At 39.5% G+C, this 21,665-nt stretch overlaps 1 protein-coding gene across 8 annotated transcripts in view; it reads left to right on the top strand.

Moving 5' to 3' along the window:
* Positions 1 to 21,665, top strand: part of TBC1D5 (TBC1 domain family member 5) — a 542,532-nt gene that overhangs the window by 502,237 nt on the left and 18,630 nt on the right. For all 8 annotated transcript variants that reach the window (XM_034662029.1, XM_034662026.1, XM_034662027.1 and 5 more), the window contains one exon: positions 18,758 to 18,857. In XM_034662029.1, the coding sequence (XP_034517920.1) occupies positions 18,758 to 18,857 (100 nt within the window). The remainder of the gene's footprint in view (positions 1 to 18,757; positions 18,858 to 21,665) is intronic.

Here is a 21,665-nt window from a genome sequence, read left to right as displayed (position 1 = left end):
AACTCTTTTAATCCTCAAAGACTCTATGAGGTCGGTGCTCTAATTACCTCAGATTTCACAGAAGAGAGAGCTGATAGAATGTGGTTAACTCCATGTACAAAAAAAAGAAAAAAGGTACTAGTCATGACTGGACAATAGGTAATTTCTGCATTATCGGGTAGAGCCGAAAGAGTAAAATCAGGTAAGAAATTAAGATTTTTTTTACCCCCATAAAAATTTTGGAAGGCACCTTAATGAAAGAAAATTTATTTCTCTTAATTTTGTGAGCCTCACATGTTCTATTTTTAAAATATCATTTTAAACCATGTCCCAGATGTCCCACCCACAGCAAGCACGTGATCTGAGTTAATTATTTTAACCTGCCAAAACCTGACTTCAAAAGGATATTTGGGGGGCGCCTGGGTGGCACAGCAGTTAAGCATCTGCCTTCGGCTCAGGGCATGATCCCGGCGTTATGGGATCGAGCCCCACATCAGGCTCTTCTGCTATGAGCCTGCTTCTTCCTCTCCCACTCCCCCTGCTTGTGTTCCCTCTCTCGCTGGCTGTCTCTATCTCAGTTGAAAAAATAAATAAAATCTTTAAAAAAAAAGATATCAAAAGGATATTTGGAACACTTTCACATGTAAAGCAATGAAGTGAGTATGGATTTAATGTGTAATTGGTCAACTCTAGGGATATGCTAAAAGTCACATTGCAGTTTGGGAGAGGAAAGATTTGCGTGGAAAAATAAAAGTTTCTCCCTGTATTTCACCTGGTGGCCCTGCCCTCCGTCTCTCCTTGGGCTGCTGCAGGGAGGGTCTCTATCTAGGAGGACAGCTGAGGCAGCATGATCATGCCTCACCTGGTTACTCGGATTTTAAAGCATGCAATTTTTAATTTTATTAATTATAAGGAGGCAGTGTTCTCCTTTTTACTCTGGTAAAATAGATATAATGTAAAATTTACCACCTTAACCATTTTTAAGTGTACATTTTTGTGTATTAAATTCTTTCATAATATCATGCATTGATTCCATAAACTCTTTTCGGCAAAACTGAAATTCAGTACCTATTAAACAATAACCTTCCATCCCCCAGTCCCTGCCCCTTGCAACCGCCATTCTACTTAATGTCTTCATGATTTTGGCTCCAAGTACCTCATATAAATGGAATCATACAGTATTTGTATTTTTGTGACTGGCCTATGCCACTTAGCACATTGTCCAACAAAGTTCATCCATGTTGTAACATCTATCAGAATTTCCTCCCTTTTTAAGGCAGAATAATATTCTATTATATGTATATACCACATTTTTCTTATCCATCAGTCAATAGATATCTTTTTCGCTTCCACATTTTAGTTATCATGAAAATGCTGCTTGAACATGAGTGTAAAAATATCTGAGACTCTGCTTTCAGTTATTTGGAATATATACCCAGAATTGCTGGATCATTTGGTAATTCTATTTTTAATTTTTTGAGGACTGTCCATACTGTTTTTCACAGCAGCCGGACCATTCCGTATCCCCACCAACAATGCACAAGGATTCCAATTTCTCTGCATCTTCCCCGGCATTTGTTATTTTCTGGTGTTTGGATAGTAGCCATTCTAATGGGTATGGCATGGGTGTCTCATTATAGTTTTGGTTTGTATTTCCCTAATGATTAGGGATGTTGTGCATCTTTTCCTGTTTATTGGCCATTTGTATATCTTCTGTGGAGAAATATCTATTTAAGTCCTTCACCTATTTTTTAACCAGGTTGTTGTTTTGTTATTGACTTTTTGGATTCTCTATATCTTCTGGATATTAATTCCTAATCAGATATAGGATTTGCAAATAATTTCTCCCATTCTGGGGGTTGCCTTTTTACTCTGTTGACTATGTCTTTGAATGCACATTTTTACTTTTTTTTTCCCATGAAATCTAGTTTGTCTATTTTTTGTCTTGTTGCCTATGCCTTTGGTATCATATCTAAGAAGTCATTGCCAAATCCAATGTCCCATGTTTTCTTCTAAGAGTTCTGTAGTTTTAGATCTTACATTTAGGTCTTTGATCCATTTGGGTTCATTTTTGTGCATTATGTTAAATAAGGGTCCAACTTCATTTTTTTGTAAATGGATATTCAGTTTTCCCAGCACTATTCATTGAAAATACTGTCCTTTCCCCTATTTAATGGTCTTGGCACCCTTGCAAAAATTGGCCATATATGCAAGAGTTTATTTCAGAGTTCTCTATTCTAATCCATTGGTTTATATATCTGTTTTTATGCCAGGACCACACCGTTTTAATTATGGTAACTTTGTAGTAAGTTTTGAAATCAGAAAGTATGAGCCCTCCAGTCTTTTTTTCTTTTTTTTATTTAAATTCCAGTTAGTTAACATACAGTGTAGTATTAGTTTCAGGTATACAATTTAGTGATTTAACACTTCCATATAACACCTGGTGCTCATCGTAAGTGCTGTCCTTAATCCCCATCACCTGTTTAACCCATACCCTCACCAACCTCCCTTCTGGTAACCATAACCATCATTAAGAGTCTGTTTCTTAGTTTTCCTCTCTGTCTTTGTTTCCCTATGCCTGTTTGTTTTGTTTCATAAATTACACATATGAGTGAAATCATATGGTATTTGTCTTTCTCTGGCTTATTTCATCAAGATTGTTTTGGCTATTCAGGATACCTTCAGATTCCATATGAATTTTAGGATGGGTTTTTCTATGTCTGCAAAAAATGTTAATGGGATTTTAGTAGGGATTGCATTGAATCTGCAGATCGCTTTGGATAGTATTGGCATTTTAACACTATTAGGTCTTCCAATCCATGAACATAGAATACGTTTACATTTATTTATGTCTTCTTTAATCTCTTTCAGTGATGTTTAAAGCTTTCGTTGTACAAGTCTTTCACCTCCTTAGTTAAGTCAATTCCTAAGTATTTTAATCTTTTTAATGCTATTGTGAATGGAGTTGTTTTTGTAATTCTTTTTCAGATGTTCATTGTTAGTGTGTAAATATTGCAAACTTATTTTTGTTTGTTGACTTTGTATTCTGCTACTTCGCTGAACTCATTTATTTGTTCCAACATTTTTTTGTGGGGCTTTTTTTTTTGGTGGAATGTGTAGGCTTTTCTACATATAAAATCGTATCATCTGCACATAAATTTATTTTTTCCTTCCATTGTGAGTGTTTTTTTAAATGTCTCTTTCTTAATTTCATAATTTCTCTGGCTGGTACTTCCAGTATTATATTGCATAGAAGTTGTGAAAGTGACATCTTTGCTTTTTTTGTCCCTGATCTTAAAGGAAAAGCTTTCAGTGTTTCACCATTGATTTTGATGTTCTGTGGTTTTTCCATATATGTTTTTTTTATGTTGAGGGAGTTCCTTCTATTGATAGTTTGTTTTTTTAGTGTTTTTCTTTTATCATAAAAGGGTGTTGAATTTTATTAAATGATTTTACTGAGCACTGATATTTTTCCCTTATTTTTTTAATGTGGTTTATTACATGGAGCAGTTTTCACATTTGAATCATCTTTGCATTCCAGGAATAAATCTCAACGATCAAGTTACATAATCCTTTTAATATGCTGTTGAATTTGGTTTGGTTTTTACATCAATGTTCATAAGAGATAATTTGTCTGTAGTTTTCTTGTAATGTCTTGACTTTGATATCAGGATAATACTGACCTCATAGATGAGTTGGGAAATGTTCTCTCATCTTCAATTTTTTGAAAAAGTTTGAAAAGAGGTAATATTTGTTCCCTCTGAAAGTTTGCTAGAATTCTCCAGTGAAACAGTCAGGTCCAGAGCTTTTCTTTGTTGGGAGTATTTAAATTACTGATTCAATCTCTTTACTAGTTATAGGTTTATCACATTTTTTTATGTGAGTTAGTCTCAGTAGATTTTGTGTCTCTAGGGCTTTTGTTTCATTTCATCTAGCTTATCCAATTTGTTGGCGTGTAGATGTTCATAGTACTCGCTATCCTTTTTATTTATGTAGAATTAGTACTAATGTTCCCACTTTCACTTCTGGTTTTAGTAATTTAAGTCTTTTTTCTTTTTTTCTTAGTCCATTTAGCTAAAAGTTTGTCAATTTTGTTGATCTTTTTGAAGAACCAACTTTTGGTTTCATTGATTTTCTCTAGTATTTTCTATTCTCTATTTTGTTTATCTCTGCAGTAATCTTTATTATTTCCTTCCTCCTGCTAGCTCTGGGTTTAATTTGTTCCTTAAGTTGTATAATTAGATTGTTGATTTTAGATCTTTTTTATTTTTAAATTTCTACCTTTAACACTTCTTTTGCTGAATCCCATAAGTTTTGATATATTGGGGTTTTGTTTTCATTTATCTCTAAATATTCTCTAAGTTCTCTTGTAATTTCTTCTTGGATCCATTGGTTGTTTTAAAGTTTATTCTTTAATTTCTTTTTTTTTTTAAAGATTTTATTTATTTATTTATTTGACAAGATAGAGACAGCCAGCGAGAGAGGGAACACAAGCAGGGGGAGTGGGAGAGGAAGAAGCAGGCTCATAGCAGAGGAGCCTGATGTGGGGCTTGATCCCACAACGCCGGGATCATGCCCTGAGCCGAAGGCAGACGCTTAACCGCTATGCCACCCAGGCGCCCCATAAAGTTTGTTCTTTAATTTCTACATATTTATGAGTTTTCCAGTTTAATTCTATAGCCGATTTTTAACTTTATCTCAGTGTAGTCAAAGAAGATACTTTGTATGATACCTGTCTTTTTAATATAGAAATTTAATTTGTGACCTAACATATGGTCTATTCTAGAAGAGATCTGTGAACATATGAGAAGAATACGTATGCTGTTGTTGTTGGATAGGGTGTTTGTATTTGTCTGTTACTCTAGTTGGTTTATTGCATTGTTTAAATACTCTCTTTCCTTACTTATCTTTCGTCTGGTTTTTCTATCCATTTTTGAGAGTGGGGTATTGAAGTCTCCATCTATTATTGTAGGAATGTCTTTTTCTCCCTTCAGTTCTGTCCAGTTTTGCTTCATATATATTGCTGCTTTGTTAACACACATGTGTAAATGTTTATAATTATCTTATCTTCTTGCTGTATTGAACCTTTAATTCATATATAATGTTCTCGGTGTGGGTATCTTTCAGTTCATCTTACTTGGATCTGTTAACCTTCTTGCATGTTTATATGCATGTCTTTCATCAAATACACGACATTATCAGCCTCTCTATCCCTTTCTCTCTTGTTTTCTGGGATTCCCACAATGTGCCTATTGGTCTACTTGATGCTGTCCCAAAAGTCCCTTAGTTCTGTTCACTTTCTTCAATCTTTTCTTTCTGTTCTTCAGATTCAACAATTTCTCTTGTTCTGTTTTCAAGTTTGCTGATTCCTTTTTCTGCCTGCCAAAATCTGTCTTTGAATCCCTCTAGTGAATATTTCATTTCAGTTACTTTTCAGCTCCAGGATTTCTTTCTTGGTTTCTTTTTAGGTTTTTTATCTCTTTACTGATGTTTCTATTTTGATCATCCATCATTTTCATTATGTTTTCCACATCTTCCCTTAGTTCTTTGGGCATCTTTAAGATGGCTGTTTTAAAGTCTTTTTCTAGGGGCGCCCGGGTGGCTCAGTTGTTAAGCGTCTGCCTTTGGCTCAGGGCATGATCCCAGGGTCCTGGAATCAAGCCCCACATCAGGCTCCTCCACTAGGAGCCTGCCTCTTCCTCTCTCACTCCCCCTGCTTGTGTTCCCTCTCTCGCTGGCTGTCTCTCTCTGTCAAATAAATAAAATCTTTAAAAAATAAATAAAGTATTTTTCTAGTGGATCTGCTATCAGGTATTTTTCAGGGACAATTTCTGTTGAATTATGTTTTCCCTTTGAATGGGTCATACTTTCCTGTTTCTTTGTGTGCCTTATGATTTTTGTTGAAAACTAAACATTTTAATCTAATAAAATGGTAACTCTGGAAATCATATTTTCTCCCTTTCCCAGAGTTTACTGTTTTTTGTTATTGGGGCTTTTTGTTTGTTTGTTTGTAGGCTATCTCTGTACCAAGATCAGCCTGAGGTGTAAATTTATGGTCTTCTCAGGTCTTTTCTGAACCTGTGCCTTTCCCTGGGCATATGCAGTCACTTTCTTCCCTTGTATTTGTAGTAGCTTTTGAATGTTCTAGTCTTTAATAGTTGGCTTCCCAAAGGGGAAAAAGAGAAAAATGGAATAGGAGATAGAATGCAGGCTCTTTAAATCCATTAGAAGTCAGTGGGGGGGGGGTGTACAACAATAGTGACCACTCTCTTCTTTGTCTCCAACTCTGTGATCAGAATTAGCAATCAGTGATCACAGTCCAAATCCCTGATGTTTGAAGGACAGGGTCCTTTTTGCCCATCCTGGCTCTCACAAGTTGCATGCAAACAGCTCTGGGAACAAATACAAAGCTGCCTGCTACAGGGCTGGGGATGGGGATGGGGAGCTGCTATTCTGCTAAGAGCTGAAATGGACCAAAATTAACCTCAGTTTACCTTCAAGCCTTCCCCTGGAAGTAGTCAGCCTTCAATGGACTTCCACTTTCTAAAATAGTTACATGACACAGATTCTGCCAGTGTAATTGTCTTCTAGGTGGGGAGACAGATTCCTGGTGCTTCCTATTCCACCATCTAACCCAGGGGCAGTATTCTTTAATGTAGTGGCTTTTAACAGTATGAAGTCATATAAAATAATGTCGAGATTAGGGTTTAGTGCCTTTTTTTCTAGACTACAATAGGCAGGAAGAAACATCACCATTGTAGCATGATGTGGGTGGAGGGAGAGGTCTCAGTGATTGTTATAAAAAACCTGTCCTGTGAGGATATCTCTGATGTCTGCAACCAGCGTGCATCTCAGTGGTGGGCCATAACACTGCTTCGGTGGCTGAGAGACAAGGAAGTCTTCTAGTGTAAATTTTGCTACTGGCTAACTACCTAGCCATGTTAAAGTTTATTTGTAAAATGAAGGGATCAAAGGAGATTATCTTTAAAGGCAAGTTCAGCACTGAAATATCACTTGTTACCTCAAAATGTAACACTTTAAGCTTTGAATTTCAGTTCACAATTTCCATTCATATCTAACATGTTTGTTTACATCCTGTCTGAAAGCAGGAACTGTTTTATTTACTGGGGAATTTGCTTACCATCTTTGCTTTTTTAAGTATCTGTAAGAATCTTTCTTTCTAGGCAGTCCATAAAGAACAACATACAAACTCTGATGTTCCTACTTCAGATGCATAGAAGGAGGCCTTTTGCCCTGAAAGTATACTCAGGGTTTTCACATGGACAAAATATTATAGTTATTTACTTTTTTACAGGCTATTTCATGTAAGTTGTTCTTACTGTCTGGTGTTATTTAGAGTACTGGTTTGTTTAGATGTAGTGTTCTTTAGAGTTTGATTTGGTGATTTAAAAATATTAACATCATTTCTCCTCGGTAATCACCTTTTTTTTTCTTTTTTCCTCTCTATTATGTTATTTGAATAATAACTTATTTTTACAAAAATATGATCTTATTTCATTGTAGAAAATCCAGGAAAAAAATAAGCAAAAAGAAAAGGGAAGAATTATATATAATCCCACCATTTGGAGAATAACCAATATAAACACTTTGGTGAATATCTTTCCTTTTTTTTTTTTTTTTTTTCCAAAAACAGTCATTCTTTACCTACTACTTTGTAACTTGTTTTCCCCAATACATGATGTTATTGTTAACTGTTCTCCTATGAGAACATTTCAAAAAGTTGCATAATATTCTGTTCGTGAAGGTACCACAAGTTACCTAAGTCACCTGTCATTAGACATTTAGGATTTGTGTGGAGTATGTGTGTATGCGTGCTGCCATTGAATGTACGGTGAATATCCTGGGAGTTATGTTTTTGTCTGTATCCATAGTTCCTTGGAATAACTTCCTAGAGTTATATAAATAATCTAGAGACAACAACAAGATGAACATTTATTGAGTGTTTACCATGTGCCAAATACCATGCAAAGCACTTCGTATGGAAAATCGAGTGTAATTCAGTCCTCCAACAATCATCTGATGTAGGAATTAGCATTATCCCAGTTTTATTTTATTTTTTTAAAGATTTTTTATTTATTTATTTGACAGAGATAGACAGCCAGCGAGAGAGGGAACACAAGCAGAGGGAGTGGGAGAGGAAGAAGCAGGCTTCCAGCGGAGGAGCCCGATGTGGGACTCGATCCCGGGACGCCGGGATCACGCCCTGAGCCAAAGGCAGACACCTAACGACTGCACTACCCAGGCACCCCATCCCAATTTTAGAGACAGGAAATGGAGGGTCAGAGAGCTTAGCTCTCTAGTCAGAGTCACAGAGGTGGCGCGTGCCAGCACAGTGTATACTGACTGCAGGGCTCGTGGTCAGATTCCAGCGTGCTCCAACATGGCAGTGCTGCTTTACACACCCATACACTTATTTTTATACTCCTCAAAAGTTGTCTTTGTGCTCTTCTTCCGTTTTTTTCTGGTGGTGTCTTCCTCTGCTGATACCATATGCTCTGGCTTGGATTTCATCCACACCGTGTGTGTATTTTGCCCTTGTGTACACCACAGCTTCCTCAGAACATCCGCGGCCTTCCCACTTTTCTCCTTGAGACTTTCCGTTTCCTTCACTTCCCACTTCTTGTTCACCCATCTGCTCAAGAAAGACTGGGCGTCTTTCCTGTCTTCTGGTTGCTATATTTAGCCTGTTCCTGCTGCCTGCAGTTGGCGTCGGTTCTCTTGCCTGCTTCTCTTGCTGTCTGAGGGCACCCCGGGGAAGCTAAGCAGAACTCTATATGGGGGCTCTTCCTGCCCCACTTTTCTCCCAAACCAAGGACTAGGGGGTTTTAATCCAGCCATGGACAGACACACTGCTGCAGCCCGTTATAATCGTCATGAGCATGGGGCGTGTGAGGGGCGTGTGAGGGGCATGGCCACAGCAGCCTGTATGTCAGACTGCAGCCCTTAAAACACGATCATCTGAGGAGAGAATGTATAGAGATGAACGGGAAGGGAGGGGAGCTCTTCTGCTCACCCTCAGCTCCTGCTCTTCTCCACGCTCTGGCTCGACTGAACCGCTGGGTTCTTTGCCTGGGGCCCACACTTCTGACTCTGCTCTTTGTTTGCCAGGTCCCTGCTTCTTAAAACACCTTATTCATCCTTTCTCATGAGCCAATTCCCCCCTACTTCTTGAAGGCCCACCAACTTCCTGCCTTTTCCAGAAAATCTGCTTTCCTTTCCACCTCTTGAATTGGAAGTCCTCTGCTCCCCCCAGAATTGTGAAGCCTCATCTTTCATATCTTCTACGGAACTCGCCTTACTCCTCTCTTACCTCCCTTTAAGCTTGTAGAGATCTGAATCCATGTCTCATCCATTGTTGTATTTCCCACAAAGTCTAGGAATACACACGAATATGTTGCTGAATACACTAATAAATTAGTGAATAAATAATAAACTACAAAAGCTCGTTCTAGTAACCAAGAAATAACAGGCAGACATTGAATCATTTTATAAAATTGATATATAAAATCCATATACTATTAACCAATTTATACAGTTGATAATATTTGAGCAGAAGCGTAATGATACGTCAGCTATTGGGGGGGGTGAAGGATATGGAAACACTACTTTCTAAAAAGCAAATTTAAAAAAAATGTCTTCAGATACAGTCAAAACAACAAAAATAGAACACAGTGAATCATACCTCAATGCTTTTGAAGGAAAACAGTTTAGTAAGGAATATGGGGTTGGGACCTAACACTGTAATTGATGAGGCTCTCTCTTTTTTTTTTTTTAATTTTTTATGATTTTAGTCACCATACAGTACATCATTAGTTTTTGATGTAGTGTTCCATGATTCATTGTTTGCGTATAACACCCAGTACTCCATGCAATGTGCCCTCCTTAATACCCATCACCGGGCTAGCCCATCCCCCCACCCCCCTCCCCTCTGAAACCCTCACTTTGTTTGCCAGAGTCCATAGTCTCTCGTGGTTCATTCCCCCTTCTGTTTACCCCCCCTTCATTCTTCCCTCCCTTCTTCTACTGATCTCCCTGCTATTCCTTATGTTCCACAAATGAGTGAAACCATATGATAATTGTCTTTCTCTGCTTGACTTATTTCATTTAGCATAATCTCCTCCAGTCCCGTCCATGTTGCTGCAAATGTTGGGTAATCGTTCTTTCTCATGGCTGAGTAATATTCCATTGTATATATGGACCACATCTTTATCCATTCGTCTGTTGAAGAGCATCTCCGCTCCTTCCACAGTTTGGCTATTGTGGACAATGCTGCTATGAACATTGGGGTGCATATGGCCCTTCTCTTCACTACGTCTGTATCTTTGGGGTAAATACCCAGTAGTGCAATTGCTGGATCATAGGGTAGCTCAATTTTTAACTTTTTAAGGGACCTCCACACTGTTTTCCAAAGTGGCTGTACCAACTTGCATTCCCACCAACAGTGTAAGAGGGATCCCCTTTCTCCACATCCTCTCCAACATTTGTTGTTTCTTGTCTTGTCCATTTTTGCCATTCTTAACTGGCGCAAGGTGGTATCTCAGTGTGGTTTTGATTTGAATTTCCCTGATGGCTAATGATTTTGAACATTTTTTCAGGTGTCTCTTAGCCATTTGTGTGTCTTCATTGGAAAAGTGTCTGTTCGTATCTTCTGCCCGTTTTTTGATTTGATTATTTGTTTTTTGTATATTGAGTTTGAAAAGTTCTTTATAGATCTTGGATACCAGCCATTTATCTGTAGGGTCATTTGCAAATATCTTCTCCCCTTCTGCGGGTTGCCTCTTTGTTTTGTTGACTGTTTTCTTTGCTGTGCAGAAGCTTTTTATATTGATGAAGTCCCACAAGTTCACTTTGTCTTTTGTTTCCCTTGCGTTTGGAGACATGTCATAAAAGAAGTTGCTGTGGCCTATGTCGAAGAGGTTACAGCCTATGTTCTCCTCTATGATTTCGATGGATTCCTATCTCACATCGAGGTCTTTCATCCATTTGGAGTTTATCTTTGTGTATGGTGTGAGAGAGTGGTCAAGTTTCATTCTTCTGTATATAGCTGTCCAATTTTCCCAGCACCATTTATTGAAGACACTGTCTTTTTTCCACTGGATGTTGGTGGGGCTGTCTTAAAGGAAACCAAGATGTGAGATTATTCATTGGAAGAACCATAATAATTAAGCCTAAGAAAGAATACATACCCTAGAAAGAAATGGGAGAGTGGGCCAAGTGACTTGGGTCCTCAAATAGCTGCCTCAACCTTGGCATACACTTTCAGAAAATGTGGCTTACAGAGGATGAGACACTGTTCCGTGCGGGAAATAATGAGAGAATCTACCTCACGGTTTTGTTGTGCGGATTAAGTGAGTTAATGCAGGCAAGGCTCAGTGGCTGGCATATTGTAGTTGCTATAAAGGGTTGGGTACCAGCTGTTTTTCTCTTCAGGTGGAGTCACCCTCATTCTGTGGCCCTGCCCTACAGGGCTGCCAAGTACGGTAGGTGGTGTGTTGCACACAGTAGTCTACACAGGGCCATACTTCATAAACCTCCATCCGTTTCTTGCCTTTAGCCCTAATTAGTCTTTCAGGGCTAAGCCACATAAAGTTTTGAAACTATGAGCCAGTGTTTTCCAGAAGTAAATCATAAAACCCTGTACTCAAATTCCATTTCACTGTTTTGACCTGATTATAAACAAAATGTTTTAAAGAAAGAATAATTGCCTTTATTGAGTACCTGCTCAGTGCTAGATACTCTGTGCTCTCATTTCATTCTCGTACCTGTCCTGCCGGTGGAAGTGAGGGGAACAAGAAGTTACAGAACTTATCCAATATCATACAGCTAGTAACTGGCAGAAACATGATTTGAACCTAGATGTGTCTATGCCAGGCTTGCGGCCTCATCCACCACATTCCCTCCTGTGATGGAAGGCAGGACATATACGCCAGAGTGACCTAAGGAGTTCTCTTCAGTGTCTTATTTACACATAAAAGTTATACTAACTGCTTGTTTCCATAAAACTTCAAGGCAATTAGCCAAGCATTTGTTTTTGATTACAGAAGATGAGTTTACTGAAAACAAATGACTAAAGCTGTCAGTGTTTAAAGCATGTTAGTTGTGGGGAGAGTGAAGCATGAGAAGCTAAGATAGAAATGTAAAGTTTGTTCTCACAATCTTAGAAGCTCGATTCTTGGCTCTTCTTTTATCTGTAATTATATAATAGAGTGAAGAATAAGTGACAAGCCACCCTTTTGCCTCCAAGTTATTCCATTTCTATTTATAAAGTCTGAGAAAGTTGAAGGGTTTAGGAATGTTTTAAGATTATGCAAACTCTGGAGAGGTTATACCCTGGATCTCAAATTTCCAAGTGGAAGAGGTTCTTGGGCCCCTCAACCTGTTTGATCCAGAATGCTCCTCTTATCTCGTTTGGTGGGCTTTCCTTTGAAAAAACAGTTTTAAATGAGTGAAAGTTGTCGTTTTCTACAGTGTAGATTCCATTTATACTGAGGTTTACTTGGGATTGAGGCAAGAAAATGCTCATTTGCCTCCAGAGCCCTAAGCACAACTGCAGACTTGGAAAACTGTGTTCTTATATCCATGCATGCTCACTCAGCACGTGCCGCGGGCTGCCACGTTGTCAGGGCTTCCCTGTGCACGCATGCAAGTTGTGCACTGCACAATGTAGGGGACACCGATCTCATCACGTTTTTATTATTATAATGTCCCTGCTAGCACAGTAAAATGTTTGAGGAAGAAACCCTCTGAGCTGTAGTCTTCCTCCAGCTGTCCAGCACCTCATGACCAGCAGACCAGGCCTCTCTCCTCCAAAGTGTCTCCTTTCAAGTTCTTCTTCCCTCCCAGCTTTTAAAAAGAAAATAAAAAGAGACTCCATTTAGATAGGAGTGACTACTGAAGATTAAAGCTCCCAACAACTTTTATATTGTAAAAGAAGTGATTGCTAAATCCAAATTAAACTACTACAGAAAAAAATAGGACTTTTAAAGCCAGGAGGCAGTGCATTCCTAGTGTCCTTTGTCCACTCTGGGCTGAGAGCACCCCAGTTGTTAGCCACATGCAGGGAGAAGCGTAAGCCATTGTTGGGCCTCCTTTTTTTAAAGACTGCCAAGCTCTGGCCTCAGTACAGTTCTGAGCTCATCCAGCTGGGTTTGTGTCTATAACCCACTGAAAAATTGACTTGTTCAGTAGAGGTGACGGGAGGTAGGGACCAGGATTTCCAAAACAATTATTCTTGTTAAAGACTTGCACGCACTCTACCTCATACTTTAGTAATTTGTAGAACACTTCTGTTCCAACTACAAGACTGTAAACTCCTTGGAAGCAAAGTGTCTGACTTATATCTTATCCAAAGACTGCTGAATTTAGGCCCAGATTGGGTGAGGATTACTTAGAGTTATATGACTTGTTAATGGCAGGACCAGAACTAGAACTCAGATTTTCTCGTGCCATATGCCAACCTAGCATTCTGTCCATTCTTCCACTGTTTCAGTTATCTGTTGCTGCATAACACCACTCCAAACCTCCACTCCCTAAAACAGCAACACTGCTGTTTCTCATAGGTTTACAGTCAGGCGTTTGGTTGGGCTGTTCTGCTTCATGTGATGTTGACTGAGTCGCTTCAGATGGATTGGGCAGAAAGGTCCCGGGAGATTTCACTTCCATGTCTAGAACCTCAGTGCTTCTCCCATGGCCTCTTTCTCTCCGTATTTTCTCGCCTCTCTTTCAGTATTCTAGCCTGAACTTCTTTACAACTTGGTGGCTGTCTTCCTCTAGCAGAAGGAAGCAGAAGTTGGCAGGCCTCTTACACTAGTCCAGAACCAACAGTGTGACTTTTACTGCATTCTCTGGCTCATGGCAAGTGACAAGTCCAGCCCAGATTCAAGGGGAGGGAAATAGACACCACTACCTCTTGATGAGAGGAACAGCGCATACATTGAGAGAGGGAAGGAATTGATGGGGGCCATCTTGGAGACTAACTATAACCATGGTTAACCAGCAGATGTAGCCTTCTCTCCCTGATTCCTAACAGCCTGACAGAACAGGCAAACTCAAGCCTGTGCAGAAACAAAGGAGAAAAGGGAAAAGAAAAACACCCTGAAACACCCCATCCCTTTCCATCTCAAAGCCCAGCCAAAGAGTTAGGAAGGTGGCACCTGCCTGCCCACCCGCCCCTCTGATCATTCCTTGGCTGAGTTTCTTCTGGTCATTATTTGAGCATCCGAGGAGAGGCTCCTGCTCTTTGTGCCGCATGTAAAGAGCACCGTTAGTGCAGGTGTATCCTACAGCGGGCATTTCACAATACGTTGGTTTTAGAGCTACTGTTGTCTCTTCTGTGTCAGGCTTTTAAATGCTTATTTCTAAAGGCTCATTCTCTATTCAGTAGTTAAAACCTACTTTTCAGTGCTGCATTATGTATTGCTAAAATGTAATAGACCTACAAGTAACCTTTTCAACCATTAATTTCCATCTATAAGTCAAATTATACTCTATCGCTAAGAAAAAAGGCAGATCTCATTAAGTTTCTCCTGCTTTCTTTTTAACAACACAGAGGATTCTTATGTGAAAGAACAAGCACCTAAAACTGGGAAATCAATTTTCTAGCCTATTCCACCTCTGGCAACATCCTTCCTTTCTATTCTAATGAACTTGGTTTAAAATTCCTACAGAATGAGAATTACAGGCATACTTTGTTTTATTGCACTTTGCAGATATTACATTTTTTTACAGATTGAAGGTTTGTGACAATCTTGCATCAAGCAAGTCTACCTAATGGCACCATTTTTCCAACAGCCTTTGCTCACTTCATGTCTTTGTGTCACATGTGGGTAATTCTTGCAATATTTCATTCAGATTCATTCATTATTAATGTATTTGGTGATCTGTGATAAGCGATCTTTGATGTTACTATTGTAAGTGTTTAGGGGTGCCGCAAACTGCACACATTTGGGACAGTGAACTTAATAAATACGTGTGTTCTGACTGTTCCACTGACCATTTCCCCATCCGTCTCCCCCTCCTTGGGCCCCCTATTCCCTGAGATACAATATTGAAATGAGGCCGATTCATGACCCTACAGTGACCTCCACGTGTTCACATGAAAGGAAGAGACACACATCTCTCTCACTTTAATTCAAAAGCTAGAAATGATTAAGCTTAGTGAGAGAGGAATGTTGGAAGCTGAGATAAGCCAGAAGCTAGCCCTCTGGCGCCGCCACACAGTTAGCCAAGTTGTGAAGGCAAAGGAAAAGTTCCTGAAGGAAATTAGAAGTGCCGCTCCAGTGAACACGTGAATGATAAGAAAGAGAAACAGCCTTATTGCTGATGGGAGGAAAGTCTGAGTGGTCTGGATAGAAGATCAAACCGGCCACAGCATTCTCTTAAGCCAGAGCCTAATCCACAGCAAGGCCCTGACTCATTTCAATTCTGTGAGGACTGAGAGGTGAGGAAACTGCAGAGGAAAGTCTGAAGCCGGCAGAGGTGGGTTCATGAGGTTTACGGGAAGAAGGCGTCTCCATAACATCAAAGGGCAAGGTGAAGCAGCGAGTGATCCAGGAGATCGAGCGAAGATAACTAATGAAGGTGGCTGCCCCAAACAACACATTTTCTTCTCTTTTCTGTTTTTTTTTTCAAGATTTTATTTATTTATTTATTTTTTGAGAGAGAGTGAAAGTGAGAGAAATCACAGAGCTCTGGAGAGGGAGAAGCAGATTTGCCGCTGAGCAGAGAGCTCAATGTGGGGCTCGATCGCAGGACCCCAAGATCATGACCTGAGCCAAAGGCAGACACTTAACTGACTGAGCCACCCAGGCATCCCCAGATTTTCACTGTAGATGAAAACAGGCTTCTACTGGAAGAAGATGCCATCTAGGACTTTAGTAGCTGGAGAGAAGGAGCCAGTGCCTGTCTTCAGAGCTTCAGAGAACAGACTGACTCTCACTGGGGGCTAATGCAGCTGGTGACTGTAAGTTGAGGCCAGTGCTCACTGACCGTTCTAAAAATCCTGGGGCCCCTAAGAATTATGCTAGATCTAGGGGTGCCTGGGTGGTGCAGTCGTTAAGCGTCTGCCTTCGGCTCAGGGCGTGGTCCCGGTGTTCTGGGATCGAGCCCCACATCAGGCTTCTCTGGGGGGAGCCTGCTTCTTCCTCTCCCACTCCCCCTGCTTGTGTTCCCTCTCTTGCTGGCTGTCTCTGTCAAATAAATAAATAAAATCTTTAAAAAAAAAAAAAGAATTATGCTAGATCTACTCTGCCTGCTCTATACATGGAAAAACGAAGCCTGAATGACAGCACATCTATTTATAACGTGGTTTATTGAATATTTTAAGCCCACTTCTGAGACCTCCTGCTCAGAAGAAAAGAAGGATTCCTTTCAAAATATTACCACTCACTGATCATGCACCTGGTCACCCAAGAGCTCTGATGGAGATGCAGAAGATTGATGTTGTTTCCTGCCCGCTAACACAGTATCCATTCCATAGTCCGTGGATCAAGGAGCAATTTTGACTTTTAAGTCTTACTATTTAAGAAATATATTTTATAAGCCTTTAGCTGCCATTGATAGTGATTCTTCTGATGGATCTGGGCAAAGTAAATTGAAAACCTTCTGGAAAGAATTCACCATTCTAGATGCCATTAAAAACATTAATGATGTATAGGAAGAGGTCAAAATATAGACATTAACAGGAGGTTGGAAGAAGTTGATTCCAACACTCGAGGATGACTTTGAGACGTTCAAGACTTCAGTGGGGGAGGTCACTGCAGATGTGGTAGAAATAGCGAGAGAACTAGAATTAGAAGTGGAGCCTGTAGCTGTGACTGGTCACTACAGTCGCATGTTAAAGCTAGCAGATGAGAAGTGGCTTCTTAGGGATGAGCAAAGAAAGTGGTTTCTTGAGGTGGAATCTTCTGATGCAGATGCTGTGAAGATTGTTGAAATGATAACGAAGGATTGAGAATATCACATAAACTGAGTTGATAAAGTAGCAGCCAATTTGAGGGGATTGACTCCAGTTTTGAAAGAAGTTCTACTGTGGGGAAAATGCTATCAGACAGCGTCACATGCTACACAGAAGTCGTTCATGAAAGGAAGAGTCAATCAGTATGGCAAACTTCATTGTTACTTTATTTTGAGAAATTGCCCCAGCCACCCCAGCCTTCAGCAGCCACCACTCTGATCAGTCAGCAGCCATCAACATGGAGACAACAGTCCTCACCAGCAAAAAGCTCAGATTTTAAAATGCAAAAAGCATTTTTAGCAATAAAGTACTTTTTTAAGATTCTGGGTTTTTTTAAAGATTTTATTTATTTATTTGACAGAAAGAGACAGCCAGCAATAGAGGGAACACAAGCAGGGTGTGTGGGAGAGGAAGAAGCAAGTTTCCCACTGAGCAGGGAGCCTGATATGGGGCTCTATCCCAGGACTCCGGGATCACACCCTAAGCTGAAGGCAGACGCTTAACGACTGAGCCACCCAGGCGCCCCTAAGATTCTATTTTTGAGTAATCTCTACACCCAACATGGGGCTCAGACTTAAAACCCTGAAATCAAGAGTCACATGCTCTTCTGACTGAGGCAGCCAGGCACCCCACAAAAAAGTATATACATTGTTTTTTTAGACATAATGCTACTGTACACTTAATAGATTACAGTATAGTGTAAACATAACTTTTTTTAAATTTATATAAACACAACTTTTATATGCACTGGGAAACTAAAAAATTCATTTCACTCACTTTATTGTGATACTTTCTTTATTGCAGTGCTCTGGAACCAAACCCACAGTATTTCTAGGGTATGCCTGTATTCTCTTGCTTTGAGAAAAATTCTCTTAATCTTCTGAATTTCCTTGAGAAATTTTTTTTGCATGTATGTTTTTTTCCTTTAAAAAAAGACTTGTTGTTGTTGTTGTTGTTACAGTTAGATGGTCTTTTGCCATTTAGATAATTATTCAACCCGAGTGTTTTTTCCTAGAAACAATCACATAAGTAAAATTCTCTAGTGTCATATCAAAAGAGGAAACGTAAGAGCAGCTATTTATGGGCTGTAGGGGCAAAGCTTTTCCAAGTGCTTTGGGAAATCTTACATTTTAAGAGGTTATCACTGTCTCTGGTTCCCCAAATGTGTGTGAGGAAATGTAATGTTCTTGTACCCAGCTGCCTAGGGAGTAGGGTCCACTGAAATCGCATTTATTCTCCCAATTTGTACGGCCCAGTTATTGAAGATATTGCATGGACTCTTTTTACAGGGTTGTGTGGGTAAGTATTTACACATGGCACAATGCTCACATTCAATTAGAGAAAGTCCAGATTTTTTTAAAACACCACTTTACTCTTTCTCTTATTTTGCCAGTGGAGGCAGTGGTGGATTTGCTCATTTATTTGCTATTTTCTTTTGTTTGTCTAACACTGAAAAGACATTGTGCCTCTTTAAAAATCATCCAAATCATTTGGAGACCTTTGGGGATTTTATTTGAATTTTTTAAAATTTCCATACCATGGTGCCTGGGTGGCTCAGTCGGTTAAGCGTCTGACTCTTGGTTTCAGCTCAGGTCATGATCTCATGGGTCTTGGAATTGAGCCCCACTTCAGGCTCCTCACTCAGCAGGGTATCTGCTTGAAGAGTCTCTCCCTCTGCCCCTCCCCCCAACTCGAGTGCACACACACTCTCTCTTTTTCTATCTCTCTCTAAAATAAATAAATAAATCTTTAAAAATAAATAAATAAAATAAATTTTCCATATCTTTACCCCTTTCGTTTTAGGAAGAAGAATTAGAAGCCCAAATTTCCTTCCTTCAAGGACAGTTGAATGACCTGGATGCCATGTGCAAATACTGTGCAAAGGTGATGGACACTCATCTTGGTGAGTGAGCTACTTTGGCCCTGGGAGTAATGATAGTCATAACAGCAGTATCTAGTTGGCCCTGTGTTAAACTTTTCACATGCATTATCTCATTAATCCTCACAGCAGCACCTTGGTAGAGGTACTCTTACTGTCCACATTGTACAAATGAGGAAACTGAAGCACAGAAAGATTAATAAAATTTCCCAAGGTTATGTCACTCACTAGTAAATAGAGTAGAAATTCAAAATCAAGCAGCTTGACCATAGATTTCAATTCTCAACTGCTACACTACGTTTTGTAAATATCTGTCTACCTCAAACCAAAATGAAATGTTGAGCTTTCAAGGGGTGATGCAGTCGGTTAAGTGTGCGACTCTTGGTTTCCGCTCAGGTTGTAATCTCAGGGTGGGAGATTGAGCCCCACATTGCGCTCCATGGTCAGCACGGAGCCTGCTTAAGACTCTTTCTCCCTCTTCCTCTGCCCCTCCCCGCCAAATAAATAAATAAATCTTAAAAAAAAAATGTTGAGCTTTCGAGATCAAATAGTTCTACTCTTGTGCCAGCCTGTCTGTAATTACCAATGTGATCATTATTTTGACAGTGTTTTATTTTTTAATGCATGTTTTTTAACCACCAGCCTGAAATGTGTGTCAGGACCATGTGACCTTTTCTTCTGACTGTTTATATTCTAAGAAATGTCCTAGTTTGAAGTTCCATTTACATGTGAGTCATACATATGTCACATTAGAAAGTATTCAGGCATTATCCTCTACATTTGTGAAAGTTCTGTATTTTGTATTAGAAATGGTCTCTGTTGGATCATGTATGTTTTGCTTTAGCAGCTCTGTTCTGCTTGCAGAACTTTGGAATGCAGACTATTAGTGTTTTTCAGTCCTCTTATGGGCATCCTTTCTTTTTCCATTCTTCAGTGTCTAGCATCTGTAGTTTGGGAACAAATTAGGAAAATAAAACATATACTCTAATGGAAATGGCTAATATGCTGCTCTGTGAGTATAGACAAATGACAGCCCCAAGTATTATAAGAAATGAGGATGCATCCCACTTATGAGGAGAACCAAAGAGAATCTGCCAAGACCCCTTCCCCGTGGCAGGGGTCCTAGAAGGAGCCCATCTGTGGGGCCTTTTCAGAAGGTAGACTCTCTTCCTTGGACTCCACTGATCTCTCAGCCTCTTAGGTCACAAGTCCATTACACTCTGTCAAAACAGCTTTTATTTAAGTGTAGCCTGAACCATACTGGCCTCTAGTAAGGAGTAAATGTTCTCTTACAGTTGGGGAGGTGCTTGACCTCAGTGGCTGGTTGTCTACCAGTGTCTTACTAGGCAGCTGGCTGGGCCCTGTTTCTCACCTCAGCCTTATTTCTCCTCTCTTGACCACTCCTTCAGAGAAAGAGCTCAAGAGGGGGAAATAAAAGGAGAAACCCTGCAGGTGATCAAAAGGGTAGTATCTCTTATCACAGCAAGAAATGTTACCCTTGTCACATCTGATCCACCCCATCACAGCGGTTTATTTATATGCTTCGTTATGATCATTTTTACAAATTCAGATAGAACTAAGTTTTCATGAATCTCATAGCATCCCACTTTATTTTTTTTTTAAGATTTTATTTATTTGAGAGAGCAAGAGAGAGAGAGCACGAGCAAGGGGGACAGAGAGAGAGCTGAGCAAGGACCCCAACGTGGGGCCCAACCCCAGCGCCCTGGGACCATGACCTGAGCCGAAGGCAGATGCTTAACCGACTGAGCCACCCAGGCGCCCCTTATAGCATCCCACTTTAAAATTTATCGAAAAGAAGTAATGAAGAGCGATAGCTTATATATAAATAATATATATTATATAACTGATTTTGGTTAAATATTATTTTAATTTTAAAGCAAGTGTGTGGGTGGGTGTATATGTGTATGTTTGCCTCTCTGGCTGTGTGGATGACCTTTGCATTGCTTGATTTGGGTTTTGACCAAAGTAGGAGAACAAAGAAGCGACTGAGAGAAAGATTTACTGAAACTCTAGAAAATCCTGTTAGGAAATTTCTAAGTTGTTTGGTCCACATAGCAGCCTTTAAAGCAGCTTTACTTAAGCCTCAGAATTTTCAAAGAGCTTTTGCTCTGATTTTGGTCTCTCAATCAGCACTGTAAGAGTATTTTCTCATTGCATGGGACGGGGAAACACTTTAATTAAAGAAAAGCCCATACCAGATGTGAATTTTCAACTAACCGCAAAACTAAATTTGTTTTTGTGTGTATGTTTCACTTTCAGCCAGAATCCCTTCATATAGCTGTCAGCTTCTTTTCTCCATATAAATAGCAGGACTGCCTTTTTAAAGTAGGGTTGAAGGATGCTACAAAGACTTCCTGGCCCCCGGGCCCACAGATGGATTTCATTTCACCTGCCTATTATAATGTTGGTTTATTAAAAGGTATTCCTCTGTTGTAGGCAATTTTGATTCCAAGCAAAAATTAGAGGAAAACAAAAAAAGATTAGTAAAGGTGAAGCTCCTGATTTACTTTCTGGCTTACTGTACTGCCTTTAAAAATGACTTCAGTACCCTAGTATTTTTTCCATATGATGTTTTCTATTTTTACTGATTATGAAGGCAGTAAAAAATTGGAACAACTGAAAACCCCATTAATAAGGGACTTATTATAACATAGTGTAATGTAACCTTAATATTAAATATTAAAATAGTTTTTTATTAACATAAGGAGATGTTCATGCTGTATTATTAAGGGAAAAGACAGGTAGCACAATAGTATATATTTGATGTGAAAATAATAGTTAACAGTGATGGCCTGGATGAAAGGAAGATTA

Source organism: Ailuropoda melanoleuca, chromosome 6, assembly GCF_002007445.2.
Source record: "Ailuropoda melanoleuca isolate Jingjing chromosome 6, ASM200744v2, whole genome shotgun sequence".
NCBI lineage: Eukaryota > Metazoa > Chordata > Mammalia > Carnivora > Ursidae > Ailuropoda > Ailuropoda melanoleuca.
This window is presented reverse-complemented; position numbering and strand designations above follow the sequence as displayed.